The sequence below is a fragment of the Balaenoptera musculus genome, chromosome 13 (genome assembly GCF_009873245.2).
Source record: "Balaenoptera musculus isolate JJ_BM4_2016_0621 chromosome 13, mBalMus1.pri.v3, whole genome shotgun sequence".
In the NCBI taxonomy this organism is placed as follows: Eukaryota; Metazoa; Chordata; class Mammalia; order Artiodactyla; family Balaenopteridae; genus Balaenoptera; species Balaenoptera musculus.
Window position 1 is genome coordinate 71,740,059 of NC_045797.1, and position 17,305 is coordinate 71,757,363.

General features: G+C 44.5%; 3 protein-coding genes across 19 annotated transcripts in view; 1 reads left to right on the top strand and 2 right to left on the bottom strand.

Moving 5' to 3' along the window:
* The window catches only part of ITSN2 (intersectin 2), a 165,137-nt gene extending 163,507 nt beyond the window's left edge, over positions 1-1,630 (top strand). For 15 of the 17 annotated variants that reach the window (XM_036872696.1, XM_036872706.1, XM_036872699.1 and 12 more), the window contains 3 exons: positions 208-291; positions 741-914; positions 1,437-1,594. In XM_036872696.1, the coding sequence (XP_036728591.1) occupies positions 208-291; positions 741-914; positions 1,437-1,594 (416 nt within the window). Of the gene's footprint in view, positions 1-207; positions 292-740; positions 915-1,436 lie in introns of all 17 variants that reach the window. The other 2 variants (XM_036872704.1, XM_036872705.1) reach the window with 1 other exon arrangement.
* A 146-nt stretch (positions 1,631-1,776) lies between these two features.
* Positions 1,777-16,948, bottom strand: FAM228A (family with sequence similarity 228 member A). Its single transcript, XM_036872587.1, has 6 exons — positions 16,892-16,948; positions 15,046-15,114; positions 9,473-9,581; positions 9,198-9,354; positions 6,136-6,280; positions 1,777-2,073 (listed from the first exon to the last, which is right to left on the bottom strand). The coding sequence occupies exons 1-6, from the start codon at positions 16,946-16,948 to the stop codon at positions 1,807-1,809; spliced, it is 804 nt and encodes a 267-aa protein (XP_036728482.1). The 3' UTR covers positions 1,777-1,806.
* The window catches only part of FAM228B (family with sequence similarity 228 member B), a 75,149-nt gene continuing 69,451 nt past the window's right edge, over positions 11,608-17,305 (bottom strand). The window contains exons 12-14 of the mRNA XM_036872719.1: positions 15,004-15,114; positions 13,586-13,775; positions 11,608-11,641 (exon numbers count right to left, since the gene is read on the bottom strand). The gene's annotated coding sequence lies outside the window, so the exon portion shown is untranslated. The remainder of the gene's footprint in view (positions 11,642-13,585; positions 13,776-15,003; positions 15,115-17,305) is intronic.

Here is a 17,305-nt window from a genome sequence, read left to right on the forward strand (position 1 = left end):
TGGCGAGGTACCCCAGCAGGCGACACAGCCTGGGCAAAGTCACAGAGCAGCCAGATGCTGCCAGGCCCAGTTCAGTGGCAGGTGAGGCTGGGGAGTGCTGGCGTTGGTCAGAAAGACAGACTGTGAGTATCTACAGCTTAGCGTCATCACTGTGCCGTCTGCATTCTCAGAGAAGAAATTAACATCACTCGTCTTCCTCTTTTGTAGCTCGCTCTCAAAAGTCTTCAGGCATTGGGCGTCTGATGGTGCATGTCATTGAAGCTACAGAACTAAAAGCCTGTAAACCAAATGGTAAATGCTTCTTTCATTCAACTGGTGTGGTAACTACCCTGCTCTTTGCTGATGACTCTTCTGAACATTGAATAATGGGACACTTTTAAAAAGTCAGTATTTCCAGTGCCTCTAAAATGGTTATTGGACCAATATTATCATCACTCTAGTTTCCCAGTAAATACCGATGCCTCCTTCCTCAGTGCTTCTGAGTGGAGAACGCAGGAAGCAAGCTGCACTGACACATGCTCATGGGGAGCAGCCCTGGCGTCCGAGCCCCCACAGTCAGTCCCTCCCCAGGTTTATGATGCTGTCAGCACTGGGAACAGAGACCACAAGGCAGATGCAGACCCTCAGGCAGTGACCCCTGCGGCCATGGTCGAGAGAGAAACATCTGTTTAGATCCTGCTTCTGCTCAAAGGAGGCCCTACTGTCACATGCCACATGTATACTGGTTTGTTTTTGTTCAGGAAAGAGCAACCCATACTGTGAAATCAGCATGGGCTCCCAGAGCTACACCACCAGAACCCTTCAGGACACACTAAATCCCAAGTGGAATTTTAACTGCCAGTTCTTTATTAAGGATCTTTATCAGGATGTGCTGTGTCTTACCATGTTCGACAGAGACCAGTTTTCACCAGATGGTAAAGTATAACTCGGGGGGGGGGGGGGCGGTGGGGGCGGGGATATGAAGTTTCCCCCGTACTCTAGGATCTGGGGTCTGGAAGCAGGGTGCTCAGCCTTGTTTTCACCCCAAGACACCTAAGGGCAGTGACACAGGCCATGGTCCTCAGCAGCTCTCAGTGGCTGCAGGTGGGGGTACCTTCTCAGGGGAAAGGGGGTGGCCTCAGGTGTGTTTCTGGTCTTTGACCCCAGTCACCCCTGCTTACCTAATGGAAACGCTGTGCTCCTGGCACCTACTGAATGGGTGAGCCATTCCCTGACCAAGGAGGCTTGGATTCCCAGCAGTCTGAGTTTCCCTCACACAAATCCCTTGTTCTGCATGCATCCATCCATTCACAGTATCCAACAGCCATTAACCAAAAGAAGCTACTTGTTTTGAATTTGAAAGTTTTATGAATCCTGTTTCAGACACTCCTTCTGTGATAGTTTTTTTTTAACAGTTTTTTAACAAGACTTTTGACTCTCACTTGTCTATTCACCAGATTTCCTGGGTCGCACTGAAGTTCCAGTGGCAAAAATTCGAACAGAACAGGAAAGCAAAGGCCCTACAACCCGCCGACTCCTGCTGCATGAGGTCCCCACTGGGGAGGTCTGGGTCCGCTTTGACCTGCAGCTTTTTGAGCAAAAAACTGTCCTGTAGGGGCCTTAGGGATCTGCTCACTAGGCTGGGGCTGGAGAAGATAGATAGCTGGTGCTGTCCCTGAGCTGGCGGAGCATCACGCCGCTTCATCCATCACAAGGCCACGCGTGCTGGGGCCTCTATTTTATTGCACACTAAAGCTAGCAATCTATGCAAACATGACCTTCCCTATAAATAAACCAAACCCCATAGCACAGTGCCTTGTATTAGTGTTAACATGTTCGGCTGTGTTTAGATGCCAGGATTTCCATTTTCAGGGCTATAAAAAGTATTATGTGGAAATGAGGCATCAGACCACCAGACGTTACCACTTGGTTGAATGTGTCCACTGTGGGTGGTTTGGGTGACGTTGTAACCATTCCACACCACGTGACCTCCGCTGGGTCACAGCCACTCAGGAGGTGAAGGACTGGGAAGAAATGCTGCAGCCTCAGCGTGGGAACAGCCTGATGATTACGGGAATAGTGTCCACTTGTGCACTGAATAAAAACAGAACTTGATCATTTTATTCCTGATTAGATTTTATCATTCTCTGCTGAGACAATACAGTTTGAAATCTAAGGGGGAAAGCTTGATTTACTTTAAATACTGTGAACTCTAATGATGCGGAAAATATTTTTCAACGTTAATTTTCTGAAGTATAAGTTATTTATGTAAATTCCTTGTTTTTGCATGTCATAGGACATGCATCTTTAAGCTTTATCATTGCCAATATGTACAGAAAGAATAAAAATATAAGTTTATGAATGTAACTTCAAAGCCTGACTGATTTACTTTCTATGTGAAAGGCTTTTAAAAGGTAATTTCAGAGGTTGCTTGTAATGAATCCAAATCTCCTTTCTGCAATAGTGAGAAAAACCAAGGACAGAATGTAGCAGGGGAGTAGTCAGGAGCCCCCAGAGCCTCATCTTGACTGACTGCCATTGACTTGCTCTGTGACTCTGGTCACTTGACCTACTGTTTCTGGGGCTTGGTTTCTTTGATGGCTAGAATGGATGATCTCTGTGGGAGCTAGAGCGTTCCCTTTTGAGTGCCTCTGTTTGCCTGGCTGAGTAGACACCTCAGGGGTAGCTTAGCCGTGAAGAAAATGCACAACTATTAAAGATCATCAGCAGGTCCCTCAGCCCCTCCAGCTCCAGAAGCACCTGTCTCCCTCCCCCTGCCCCTGTGCTGTCAGAGACACATCCACACCTGTCAGAGCTGTTTACTCAGCCTCTGGATTTTGAAATGTGAACTCTGTCTTGAACACTGATAAAAATAAGGTCTTTCTTACACACTAAATCCCTGGGTTAATGAGTACAACTGGGAAAAGATCTGCCTTTTGGAAGGAATCACACAGGCTGCAGAAGTCCTGATTTCTCAGGGAGCAGGTGTTCTCTAGCAGCTAGAAGGAAAGATTCAAATGTCCCCCCACCATAGCCCCTGTTTCTGCCTAAACATAATCACTGGACAAAGAAAAACTGGAAAACAATTCAGAATATTCAAGGAAAAAAAATCCATCATTCCAGGTATTGACCCTGGGCACTGATGGGCTAAAACACAGACCTAAAAGAAATATGCCCGTGTCAAAGGAAGAGACACTCAATATCTGAACCCAGACAACTAAGAATGTTGCTCAATTTAGGGAAAGTCTGGCTGCTCAGGCTCAGGCTCAGCCGCACCGAGCAAAGCAAACTGCTGATCTTCTACAGGGTTCTGAGACTCGAGCTGTGTTGGTTATGGAGGCAGCTGTGGGCTGATGTTCACAAGTCTGCCTCTGACCAGCTGACTTTCAAAGCATACAGCTGCCACTGATGGGTCAGGCTTAAAACCAGTCCTGGGGTTACCTGTGACAATAGCTATAGGATAATCCTTTCCTGGGACTGTGGGACTTCCTCACTGGGATGAACTGTGGCTAGTGCCATGTCTCCATGTCTAGATATGTTAGCGTTCTTGTGGGACTTAGGACAGAGGAGACTGCAAGAGGTGAGTCAGACAACTACGAAGTTACAGAGGATAGTTAATGGCAGTGCTTCCAGCAACTCCAGTCACCCCCTTTGATGGAGGAACATGGCACTGCTCCTTAAGAAGTCACATTCTCTCCTGACAAAAACGGGAGCCTGATTTCTGAAGGGCGAGGAAGGGACTACCTTACACTACCTACCCCTCCGGGGGAAGGACTGAGTGGCTGAAGGAGGGCCCAGCAGGCCCCTCCTGTGCTCTACAGGATCAGGGTGCCCAGGCGGGCAAGCGGGACAGCTCCACCCTCTGAAAGGGGACCCAAATTCTGAGCAGTCTAACATCACAAAGTCTGAGTGGCTTCGAGGAGAGCGTGCGCCCTGGTGAATGACCATGTGCTTTGGCACCAGAGGGACTGGATGTGGGATAGAGAACACCGCCACTTTCAAACCGTGCAGCTGACCTGGAGCAAGTTACCAAACCTCTGAGCTTTGTGTAATGGGAGGTGATAATACTACCTTGCTGGGAAATTTTTTAAATGAATACACAGTACCTCACGCAGTTCCTGATTCACAAGGAGAGCTCAATAAACAGCAACTTATTATTTGGATATTCCTCAATTTAGGGAAAGTCTGGCTGGTCAGGCTGAGCTGCACTGAGCAAAGCAAACTGCTGATCTTCTACTTTCTATTTCTTTCTTCTGTTTTTCCACTTTTGGAGAGAAAAAATGTTGGCAGCGTTTTAACTGTCGTAGAGACACTGCAAAGTAAAGGTCAGCAAAGCTTTGTTACAAACGGCCCCTTATGGGGTGCAGTTCCGGGGGTGGCCGGGTGCCGCCCCAGGACCTCTGCTGTCATCACTCTTCCTTCCACGGGCTGTGACCCCCGCCTCTGCTGGCCTTCCCCAGCTGCCCAGGATCTGGGTCTGGGCCGTCTGGTTCCTAAAACCTATTGACAGAAGAGCTGAGTGTAGGGTGGGGAAGAGGGGCTCACGGGACAGGGAGGAACTTCCCGGCTGATTCCAACTGACACTCATCTTCCAGGCAGCTTCCCAGCCAGCCCTCCCCTCACCTTAGCCTCACTCTGTCTGGGGTCTGCACCTCTCAGACAGGGCTTCCCGTGTCTCTGGACTCCACACAGCACTAACTTTCTGTGGCGTGGCAGAGGTGACCAGCTGTCTATGAGACGCCAGCTCTCCCTGCCACTGTGCTCTGAGCAGCAGGGACTACTCTTCCCAGCACCCCCTGCCCCCTGCAGTTAGGGGCCGCCTTGTGACTTGGTCCTGGGGGCCCACCTACACCCCCAGGGCAGACCTCCTCCATGACCTCTTCCCTTTTCAGGTTGACAGGAATGAGTTCCTGGGGCGAGCTTGGCAGCCAAGTGCTGGAGATGAGAAACGTTCCTTCAGCCAGGCGCCCGAAAGACTGCATGAAAGAGGGACGGCCTGCCAACCTGCTGACCCACCGGCTCTGGTACGGGAGCAAAAAATAAACTTCCAGTGTACGTAACCCACACTCCACTTTTTGATCTCTTGGGAGCAACAGTTAGGCTGCCCTACCGTAAGGGCCTGGCTGACCACAGTCACGTTCAAACCTGACTGAGGGGCTGGCTCCCCGTGCTCTCAGATAGAATTACGCTCAGAGGTAACTTACCACATAAGAGGCATCCGTTTCTCTCTGGACAGACAGGAGAACAACGGGACTGGGTAGGAGTTGGGTCACAAAATACCTATCTAACAAGGTTTTCAAGCTAGAGAGAAGGACAGCCCCCCACGCTTTGTGTGTGGTGGAGGGAAGGAGCCAGGCTGGTGAGTGAAAGGAAAGACACAAAAATCTACAGTTCGCTCAGAACGGCAGGAACCCACTACCTACCAAGTGCCCGAAGCCTTCCCTGGAAGCGTCCTAACCCTCAGGCTTTAGGGTACAGGGTGTGGGAGAGAGGATGGAAGGGGAAATAGACCGTGAGCTGTCAGCTGTGCCAACCGGGGTGTGAGCTCTGGGTAGGAAATCTGTGCATGGAAATTTCCTTCATGTAAAGGCCTTTCATATATATAAACTATCATTTTGCCCTAATTTTTTTTTTAGTATAAATTTCATTTCAAAAGATTCCCACCTACTGTGACTAAACTATGGAGAACAAAATTTTTGGTCTGGTTTGGATGTAATAAGCAGTAAATGGTAGGAAAATGGCAGGAGAGCAAAAACTCAGAAAAAAAGAGCTGAGGGTATCTTAGAGGGAAGATCCCCTCTGGCCACGTTTTCCCTCACCTTATGAAGGGCACAATCTGTCCCCCAGAAGTGGGGTCCGGGGTCCCACAATCTCCTTTCTCAGTGTCTTCACCCAAGGCTCTCCTGCTGAAGGGTGCCTGTCCATGCAGCAGTACTGAGCCCAGAAGAGACCCCACCACTTCTTCTGCATGAAATAAATCCTCCTTCTGGCTCCTCTCTCTCTCATTCCCTTCTTTGGCTACTACTGCCTGTTCTGCCCTCGGAGTCTGTCCGAGAGGAAGGGATTTGTCAATGGATTCTGGACTCTGCTTGCTATCTGTCGGATGTTACACAACTCTGCCATCCCAGCCCTGTTCCCCCCCAGATCTCTGCTCACCAGACTCTTCTTTTCATGCTTTTTACTCTCCTGGCCAAGCTTTGAGGAATAAAACTGCCTTTCAAAAACAGTCTGACTTAGGTCACTAGTCGTTTTCTCTTTATCAGGCGGATATTTTTCTTCTGCACAGACAAGTTTTTCAGGACTGCAAAGAAAAGCAGAAAAAATTTATCTTAACTCAGTATAAACAGAATTGTACCATTCAATAACTGTCTGAAAATTAAGTTAATGAACTCAATACTCACTTTATGAAAAAGAGAGACTGAGAAAACATCACTTGGTAGCTGTCAATCAATCAGTCTGCCCCACCCACACCTCTGCTGATGCCACTCTTAGGCAGTAAGTCATATGACCTTCTCAGGCTGTGGCTGAGGCACCTGGCCCAGAGCCTCAGTCCCTAGAGTTGTAATTGGGACAGAGGGGCTCCAGGCAGCCTTAGAGGGCTCAGAGCAGAAAGGCAGGACCAGGGCATCCATTTTCCAGGACATGCACAAGAAAGCAGAGAAAGAGAAAGGAAGCAGGTTCACAAAGAGAAGCTATGACGAATGCCACATAGTCCCAAAGAGGAAAGGACCGGCCTCGTGGTCCCTCAAGTGGCCTATCTTCCTGACTGCTATGGTCTGAATGTTTGTGTCCCCCCAAAATTCAGATGTTGAAACACAACCCCCAATGTGATGTTATTAGGAGGTGAGGCGTTTGGGAGGTGATTAGGTCATGAGGGCAGAGACCTCATAAATGGGATTAGTGACCTTATAAAACAGGCCTAAGAGAGTTCCCTCACCCCTTCCACAGTGTGAACCAGAAAGCAGGTCCTTACCAGACACTGAATCTGCCGGCACCTTGATCTTGGAGTTCCCTGCCTCCACAACTGAGAGAAATATATTTCTGTCATTTATAAGCCACCCAGTCTCGTATCCTGTTATAGCAGCCTGAACAGACGGAGACACTGACTGTGGCTTCCATGACAGACTGATGCTTTCTAACATACCCAGGCCCCCTTGCCTTTTTTTTTAACTTGAGAAGGACTCTGCTTTTTGTAATCAAACTGTCTCTAACATAGCCACCTTGCTCTTAAGTCCTTTTCTTACTTTATTGAACAGCCACCTGAGGCACCTCCAGGAGTGTCCTCTCAGAATGTTTCCCAGGGCTGTCTCCACTCCTGCCCTGGGAAGCCCAGGCCCATCTAGAGAAATCACCTCCTCCTTCATTCCTCCATTCCTTCCTTCCTTCCTTCATTCATTCATTCATCCCATAAGCATTTACTCATCATCTACAATGTTCCAGCTAAGTGCTGGGAGCACCAAGATAAGTTAGCAGCCCCTGCCCTCAAGGGGCTTCCTGCAGAGGCCAGAGGCAAGAGGCAAATGAGGGAGGTAGAGGTACATCATCGTGTGATAATCCTCTCAAGTGCTGACTTGACCCAGATATTTCTGTGCTTTAGTATATTTCTTTTCTTTGGGGAGTGGGGATTTTTTAGAAGAAGCCAGAAAAGGTGGCAGGGCTCAGAGGGCACCTTATGTGCTATGTTGAGTCTGGACATTATTGGAAGGGTTATGGGAAGCTACTGAAGGGTTTTCTGTTGGGGAGGGGTGATCACTTCAAAAAGATGGAGAGGTAGAGAGTCCATCAGAAGAGACAGACCCAAGGGCAGAATACCAGTTAAGGAGCTATGACCATCTATAAAGGCTGAGGAGCCAGAGAAGGGAGATGAGGAAATAAAGCAATATAAAGTCTTTGTCTTGTTAGGGGATGGGGAGTTATATAATTATTGACATTTAAATAAAAATATTTGTTAAAATTGATAAAGAAACCATGAAACCAGAAATAGAACATAAAACTTCCAAATCACAAGAAAACAGAAACAAAGTAGTGCTGTTCATTCCAGCAAAACTCAGGATGGGGGATAAAAAGGAAACACCAAGAAAACACAACAGGACTTTTTCTTTTTTTTCTTTCTCTTTCTCTCTTTTTTTTTTTTTTTTTTTTTGGAGAATTTAGAAGTCTGCACAGACTAACATTCCTGCTGCAAAAACTAGAGAAAAATAAAAAGAATTCACCTCCTCCCAACCCCACAAAATTCATATTTTAAAGTCTTTGGACAGCAGTGTAAACAATTCCAGAGAGGAAAGAGCCCTTCCAGAATGAGCTGGCAATCTCTGGCTACTTTGTGCCCTGGGAGCTTTGGCCAACATCAGGTAGCAGGGACTGACTCCTCCATGCCCCCGGCACACCTTTGGTGGATCTTTCCTCCCAGGCCTGGTGCTGTCCTGGAAGGTGAGTAGTCAACCTTGTTCTGAACACCACCCCACCCTGGGGAGGGGGGAGTCAAACAAGGGCACTTGAAATAGGTCCCCCCAGGCCCTGAGTATAGACAGCCTTCCCCAAAACCCATCTGAAAAAGAACCAAATAAAACGCTAGAACTATAAAAATAAAACAATTGAAAATAAGAACTCAGTGGGTGGGTTTAACAACAGATTATTAGACACAACTGAAGAGATAATTAATAAAAATACCTAGTATCAAATATGGGGCAACAAAAAGGATGGGAAATACACAAGAAAGGGTAAAAGACAGGGAGTACAATGAGAAAATGTAAAATATGTTTAACTGGAGTACCAGAAACAAAGTAGAGAGAGAATATGGCAGAGGTAACAATCAAAGAGAAAATGAATGAGAACTTCCCAGAACTGATTGAAGATATCACTTTACAGATACAAAAAGACCCATGAATCCTGAGTAGGATAAATAAAAAGAAATCCGCATCTAGAAACATCATGGAAAGCTACTAAAATCAAAGACAACAAGAAAATCTTAAAGGCATCCAGAGAAAAAGACAATTATCTTCAAAGGAACAACAGTAGGATGGGCAATTGAAAGAGCAAAAGACAGAGGGATATAATATATGTTGAAAGAAAATATCTGCCAACCTAACATTCTTAATCCTGTGAGAACAGCCTTTAAGAATGAAAGTAAAATCTTGAAAAGGCTACATACTGTATGATTCCAAATATATGACGTTCTGTAAAAGGCAAAACTATGGACACAGCAAAAAGACCTTTACCTGCATTTGCTACGAGTTTTGCTTCCCACAGGCCTTGCAGAAGCTTTGGGCTGCTCTTTTGGAACCACTCTGTGGAGATTGAAAGTCAGCTGGGGCAATCTGGCATACTGCCTGGCCTTCTCTAGTTCTTTAAATTCTTTTAAGGTACATCGTTTTCCTACAGGAAGATAAAAATCTAAATCAACACTCTTAAAGTCAACTCCAGTCACTCTTGGGGTAGGAAATCACTTGACAATTGAAGTCTCTAAAGACAAAGCCCCATGATCACAAAGTACCTGTCTTGTACTGAAAAACAGCCCTCCGCTCTTCATCCAACTCTTGCTGTCTTCTAAACAGAGGATCACAGAACGGTGGGACCGTAACCTGCGAGAAAATGACTCTTTGAGGACCCAAGTACAGTTTGTATTAAGCATTTTAAATCTGTCTGAAGCATTCGAGTGTGGCCTTACTCTATACCAACTCGGCTGAGAATAAGGACCCAGGAATAACGTCATACAGAGCAAGGGAAGCGTAAATGCCAGCTGCCTCACACTAGGATATTTCACTGAGCCTTAAGTGGCTGAATGGAGCAAGGGCCACCCAAAGAGAAGACACATACTCCTGTTCAGAGTTCTACAGTATCACTGCATCAGTCAACAAATATCTGCTAATGCCACCATGTGCTGCATCCCAGCAAGGTCCTGTCCTTGGGGATCTCTCAGTCTAGAACAGACAAGTCATAGACAACGACCACCTTGTCATGAGAGGCGTCAGCTCGGGTGCTTTAGGAGCACAAGGCAGAGCCCTAAGCCGGCTTGGGAGGAAGAGCGCCCCCTTGGGGGCTGACCACTGGTCTCTAAGGGCCCGTGAGAACTGCGGGGCAGGAGAACATCAGTGTGCTGAGGGTCAGGGACCAGCTACAGAGGTCGTGAAGGAAGGTGATTTTCTCCTCCCCCATCCTAAGTATAGGCTTTAGACAGAGGGACTATTTCCCCTTGTTTACTTCCCCACACACCTGACCTTGACCCAATGCTATTTGCAAGGACAACATCCACTGAATGAGGAGACAGCATAATGACTGCCCAACACAATACAGTGAGTCCCCCAGAGCCAAAAGAACCTTCCTATCTTCACAACCATGATCTGCCTTGGTTTCCGGGAGAAGCAAAATAAACCACTTTTGTCTTCAGAGCCACACACATTTTTTTAATGAATAGTATTATCAGATGGTCACTTTTGCTACACAGGAGTAAAAAACCTGAAACCTACATCTCAAAATTTTAACGCCTATATTGTCGGTTTAAAATGTGAAGACTCATTACAAGTTCAACTACTGGCTCCCTGGGCGGCCTTTCTTGCATCCCTCCTTTTACCTCCCCTAGAAAGGAGCTCTCCCTGTGCTGGTTCTGTGACACTCTCGTCACACTCACTGCCCACTTATCTTCCCCTACCTCCTGGGCTTCCAGTTTGCTGAATGTTGAGTGGATGGATGAATGAATGAATGGACGAATTATCACACACATGCAAGTGCCTTTTTCACAATGTCAATTCCCAAGTAGTCGAAATTACTTTGGGTTCCTAATCTAAAACTCAGAGGAAATGCTTTTGTGAATTTTTTTTAAATGAATGCAGAATAACTATGAGACTTCTAAAATGACCAGGTTTTCCCCAACCCCAGAGCTTCTAAGAATAAATAGGTAAAAGTAAGAAACTTACTTACCTTTCCATAATTTGAGTCCTTTTTTGTCATATAAAAAGGATTGTAAAAGTGTCATGTACCACAATGTTCATTGCAGCTCTATTTACAATAGCCAGGACATGGAAGCAACCTAAATGTCCATCGACAGATGAATGGATAAAGAAGATGTGGCACATATATATAATGGAATATTACTCAGCCATAAAAAGAAATGAAATGGAGGTATTTGTAATGAGGTGGATGGAGTTAGAGTCTGTCATACAGAGTGAAGTAAGTCAGAAAGAGAAAAACAAATACAGTATGCTAACACATATATACGGAATCTAAGGAAAAAAAAAAAAAAAAGGCCATGAAGAACCTAGTGGCAAGACGGGAATAAAGACACAGACCTATTAGAGAATGGACTTGAGGATATGGGGAGGGGGTGGGGTGAGATGGGACAGGGTAAGAGAGTGTCATGGACATATATACACTACCAAATGTAAAATAGATTGCTAGTGGGAAGCAGCCGCATAGCACAGGGAGATCAGCTCGGTGCTTTGTGACCACCTAGGGGGGTGGGATGGGGAGGGTGGGAGGGAGGGAGATGCAAGAGGGAAGAGAAATGGGAACCTATTGTATATGTATAACTGATTCACTTTGTTATAAAGCAGAAGCTAACACACTATTGTAAGGCAATTATACTTCAATAAAGATGTCTAAAGAAAAAAAAAAAAAAAAAAGGATTGTATACTTCAGGATCATAAAAGTCTCCAAATATAATTTCCTTTTAAAAAAAAAAAGTACACTTAAGAGCAAAGCATTACATTTAAACGTGTTTTTGCAAGATTCAAAAAAGCCAAATACTTTATTCCATTTCTTATATAAAATCATAGATTCAAAGGGTTGGAAGAAACCTCAGAAGTAACTGAGATTGCAGTGAGTCCACCACCTTCTGGGAGAAGTAATCTTCCAGCTTTAGTCTCAAGTCATCCACTAGCTTTGTCTGAGAACCTTCTGCTGCATTAGGCAGTACTCTCTTGGTCATTCTAACCACCAGAAAGCTTGTCCTTAAGACAGAGCTGAAGTCTGCCTTGTCACTGCCAGTTCTCCCCGTGAAGCAACACAAAACACATCTACCCTTCATCCACATGTCAGCCTTTTACAATATGTACTAAAGGTTTCATTTCCCCTTGTATCATCTCTGCCTTGGGCTAAATATGCTGTACTTCTTTCCACTTTTCCTCCTGTGAAGTGTTGTCCAGCTCCACCCTCTTCTAAAGGTTCTGTAACTGGTGACTATCCCCAGGTGGACAGGTTAGGCCTGATGCTTCCCACTGGAAGCACTGCCTCTCAATACAGCCTAAGAGCTCAGATGGTTTCTTGGAATCCGGCTCACATGGCTGATTCACACTGAATTTACTGTCATTTTAAATCTCTTGGACTTCAACGCATGGCTTTTCTAAGGCATGGCTTCCCCATCCTACACTTGTGTGATCACATTTCTGGGCATACTTGTAAGATGTTGCACTTTGGTTTCAAAGTGACCTGGATTCAACCTTGAGCTCTGTCTCTTAGGGCATTTAGGAAGAAGTAGTTAACATACACATCCAGAAATTTTGCTCAGTAAATATACCTAAATGCTCTAACATTCCAGTCAAACTACTCTAGATCTCTGCTAAATACCTGGAAATTTAGGTAGGCCTTAATTTCAAAAGAGGGTCCTGATCTCAAAGTTAAAATAGAAAAATCTTCCATAGAAGAAGCCAAAATTTTGTTCTTGTTTTGTAAAACCAAACTGAATAACAGAAGGTATAAACTGGTGATCCCTTCACCTAATGGTTGGCTAAATCAACAGCCATGGAAACCGCTTCTCCTTCACCCACAACCTATTAGAGAGATTGGAAAGGGACACACTCTTTCCTGGCTCTGCTTTTAGCTAGGACTTGGGGTGTGACCCAGTTATGGCCAATGAGACCTTAGGGGAAATCTGCTAGGAGCTTCTGGGGACTCTTTCTGCTTCCTGATCAAAGGATGAGATGAGGTGTAAGAAAAGGACCCCCTGGCATCATTTCTCACCCTTTCTTCCTGCCTTGAACACAGACCTAATACCTGGAGCTGTAAGCAACCAAATGTGCTTTCAAATGTGAGGGTGACGGGCATAAACTGAAAATATTCAGGATAGCAGAATAGAACAACAGGAAAAAACCTGGATAACTAATGACATTGTTATGCTGCCAGAACCCACCATGAGACCACCTATCCCTCTATTTCTTATTAACGAATAAATGTTCTTATGGTTTAAGCCACTGTTATTCTATTAACATTTACCTAAAAGTATTACTGATAAATCTGGTTCCAAATCAACACTTCTATTCCCTCTACCTGGAATTTCAGGTCGAAAAATGCAGTAGGTTGTATTACAGTTCCATGAATTCATCTTAGATACAAAAATAAATTTGAGACTCTTTGCATCAATGAAAATGCTGACCCAACTTTTCAAATAATGCTTCATTAAAAAAAAACTCTCATGGGACTTCCCTGGTGGTCCAGTGGTGAAGACTCCACGCTTGCACTGCAGGGGGCACGGGTTCCATCCCTGGCTGGGAAACTAAGATCCCACATGCTACATGTCTTGTGGCATGGCCAAAATAAATAAATAAAATAAATAAAAATAAAAACCCCATGCTCCAGTGATTCTAAAGCTGCCAAAAAAAAAAAATTCTCATACCGTTTTATTTGTGTGCTTTAAAAAATATTCAGAATTCTCGTTTTGTTTTTTCCAACCCTTTATATGAAATTACTTTTTCCATAATTCTCTGCTGAAGAGGCTTTGCAACATTTTCAGTCCATTTTTTATGTAACAACTCTTTTCTTCTTTCCTTAAAAACATCCAGATGCTGAAAATACGTATCCAATCTCTAAGGAAGTGATACAAACAAGGAAAACAAATTATTAAGAAGTTTTCCATTTATTTTCATTTGAATAAGTGGTGCGGGGGAACACTTGTTCCCACTCCTAAGCTCTCAGCACATTCAGGCTGCAAAGTCATAGAATAAGATATTTGAAGAACAGTATAAATTTCAGAAAGAGAACCTGAGAGCACAGAGCAGAAAGAACCCATGAACAGTTCTACACCACAACTGTGCCTCCAGATTAAACCACATCCAAACCACTCCTAACTCAGAAAACTCCTGCTTCTTTTTAAGAATTCAAAGCATTCCCTGGTCACCATTCCATGACTCCAGCCTTCATCATCAGTAAAGACTGTGATAAAAGTGGTAGAAAAAGCACTAGACTTGCGTCAGCACCTCTCTCTCTCTGACTCTTTTATAAAGGAGGGTAAACCCACCTACCTCTTTTGATGCTCAAATGAGAATATATGTAAACTTCCTTTATAAATTATAAGTCACAGTACAAATGTTAACGTATTATATACCAAATTTCAATCCCTCTCACTGAGATGAAAACCTCCTTAAATTTATTAATTCCGGGCTTCCCTGGTGGCGCAGTAGTTGAGAATCTGCCTGCCAATGCAGGGGACACGGGTTCGAGCCCTGGTCTGGGAAGATCCCACATGCCGCGGAGCAACTGGGCCCGTGAGCCACAACTACTGAGCCTGCGCGTCTGGAGCCTGTGCTCTGCAACAAGAGAAGCCGCGACAGTGAGAGGCCCGCGCACCGCGATGAAGAGTGGCCCCCGCTTGCCGCAACTAGAGAAAGCCCTCACACAGAAACGAAGACCCAACACAGCCAAAAATAAATAAATAAATAAATAAATTAGGAAAAAAAAATTAATTCCATAGTGACGATCCGTACTGACTGGTCATTATCCTTAAATACTAATTCATCTCTCGTGGCTTTACATATTCCCACTGTGATGTGGGAACATGTGAGAGAGAGGTAAATTTTAGGAAAGAATTTCTATTCAGTACCAGGACAAAGACGGGGAGCAGTTAGAACAATGTCTCAGATCCCTTAAGGATAGATCTGGGACTCCCTACCTCTTAGTGATTCTGCAAGGATATGGCACAATCTCAGATCTATGTAGTATGAATGGGTGATTCAGAGGAGGTTCATTCTCCCAGAAAAATGAATCTAACATGGTAACATCCTCTTGGCCACACTGCTCTGTATCACTCTTGCTTACCTAGAACACACTTGGAATCCACTCTCTGTAGCCAACTCTTACCTTCGCAACATAATTTTCTCTAAATAATATCGCGTATACAGCTTCATCAATGTCTTCTCTAGCCAATGCCTAAAATTACAGAATTAAATATAAGCATTTAGATCCTGAAGAAACAAAGCAGTGACAAAACTCAGTGTATTTTACCAATAGTCTGAGTGTAAATCTAACATCTGTACCTCAAAACATATTTTGTAACTTTTTATTACGGAAATTTTCAAACACAATTCTCCATGAACCCATTACCCAGATTCAACAATGATCAACTCAGAGTTGACCTTATTTCATCCAAATCCCTACTCACTCCCCTGCCCCCCACCCAGATTATTTTGAATCAAATCCCTTACATCACACCATTATTTTTAAAGTACCAAGAAAGCTTACTAATTAAAGGGATCCTCTATAAAATGAAGCCTCTTTATAGGCAGTCTGTAGGTATGTTTTAAAAGCCCTTGAAGTTTCCTGACTTCTGCTAGGTCTCTTTACAAGTTAAAACCTATTTATAAGTCAAAACTACAGAAGTTTGATTTAGTTCAACGGGTCCAGAGCCAATTAGTTGGGAACTCCTGGCTGAGGACCAAGATGGTCTTACATCTAGGGACTTGCTGTTTCCATTATGAGTTTGGGTAAAGCTGATGCACGTAAATCCTTACTTTAGGGCTTTTCATTTGGATCACTATGAACTGATCTTCCAGCTTTTACTGTTACAGAACTAAGTAGGGACAAATAAAATTCAGCATCTGGAAGAGAAATTCTGTTACCTAAAGAATTATCTAGTGTAAAGTGATACAGGTTCTTAAAACTATGTTATTCAATCTCTGGCTCGTCTTTCAGTTCTGCCACAATGAGTGCATCAAAATAAACTAAACCTCAAACTCAAATACCAAATCTGTGAATAAGAGAAATCTCAAAAGGGAGAGTTGTATTTTTACCCATATATTTAACAGCTTCACATGAAATCTAAAATGATATTCAGACAGCTAACTAGGGTCTTCTCCAAAATACAACTCTCTTGATAATATAAACAGACTCTTGCTTTAAAATAGTCTTCTTACACTTATTTTAAGATGGAAATTGAAAAATCATGTAAAACAATTAAATGTTTTCCCCTAATACAACACAAATTTAGAATAAATCCATCTATTTATCTGAAGAAGTAAAAACATACACTGACAATCATCTTGAGAAATCACATTTTTTTTAGCCATCCTATTAACATTATTAGCAAATGTTATACACACTACTGGTTGTCAGATTTTTGAACCACCTTTTTTTCATTTAAGGAAATAGTTTTTGATAGCTCCTTCTTGGTGATTTTGTCAGAAAATATAAGATGTTAATGATTTCTAGCAGCACTTTGGAAATCCACCTTTCTGTGCACGCGCACACACACGCGCCCGCGCACACACACACTCTCTCACCACTCTTACTGCCACCACAGTAAAAGGGGTAAAATAGAGGAAATATCCAAGAGCTTCTCTCTATAAAATAATGACTTTATGAGAAAATCATTACTTTACCAGACCCTGGAGAATCAAGAATTAACTGGCAAACCCAGACCTGGCTTCCCCCGCCTCTCCCGCAGGGCAGCTCAGGGACTGCTGTTTACCCACAGCCCGCCCTGTTGCTGTCCTGACGCTGCGGTGACCACGGGAAACACTACAACCACCCTGGGCCAAGTTGGATCCCTGGCCATTCCCATTCGGCGAATTCTTTGAGAGCCAAGTCTATGCCAGGCGCGGTTCTAGTTCTGGGGAAAACAACTGTGACTAAGACACAATAGATCCTAATTTCAAGGGATTTATGTCCCACCACCCAAAGGCGGCCCCCAAATGCTACATTATTTTACCTCCATCAAAGCAACTGACTCGGGTTCTGGCCCAAAATGTTTATCATAGTTGGACATTTTCGTGGCAGCCATAAATAAGAGAATCCCCGAGGGGAGAAAGAGTAAATTGAGGAGATAGGTGATTACAGTTGAAAAAGTGACGTCTTTCGAGTTCAGAAAGCAGTGTATCCTTGCTCTGCCACTTAGTAGACCCGGTAAGTAAAACAAACAAAAAATAAATCCTCGGGGCCCCTAAACCTGTTTCAAAAAGGGGGTGATTAGGCTCCCCGACCCATGGCCTTAAGGACCCAATCAGGCAACGCCTCAGGGTCTGCCCGGGGCTGGGCCCCCCTGGGCCACACCGCCGAGGGGCTGCCGCGGGTGGCTGCAGGCCTGCCCTCTGCTCCCCACCTCGGGTCTGCACTCGGGGCGCTC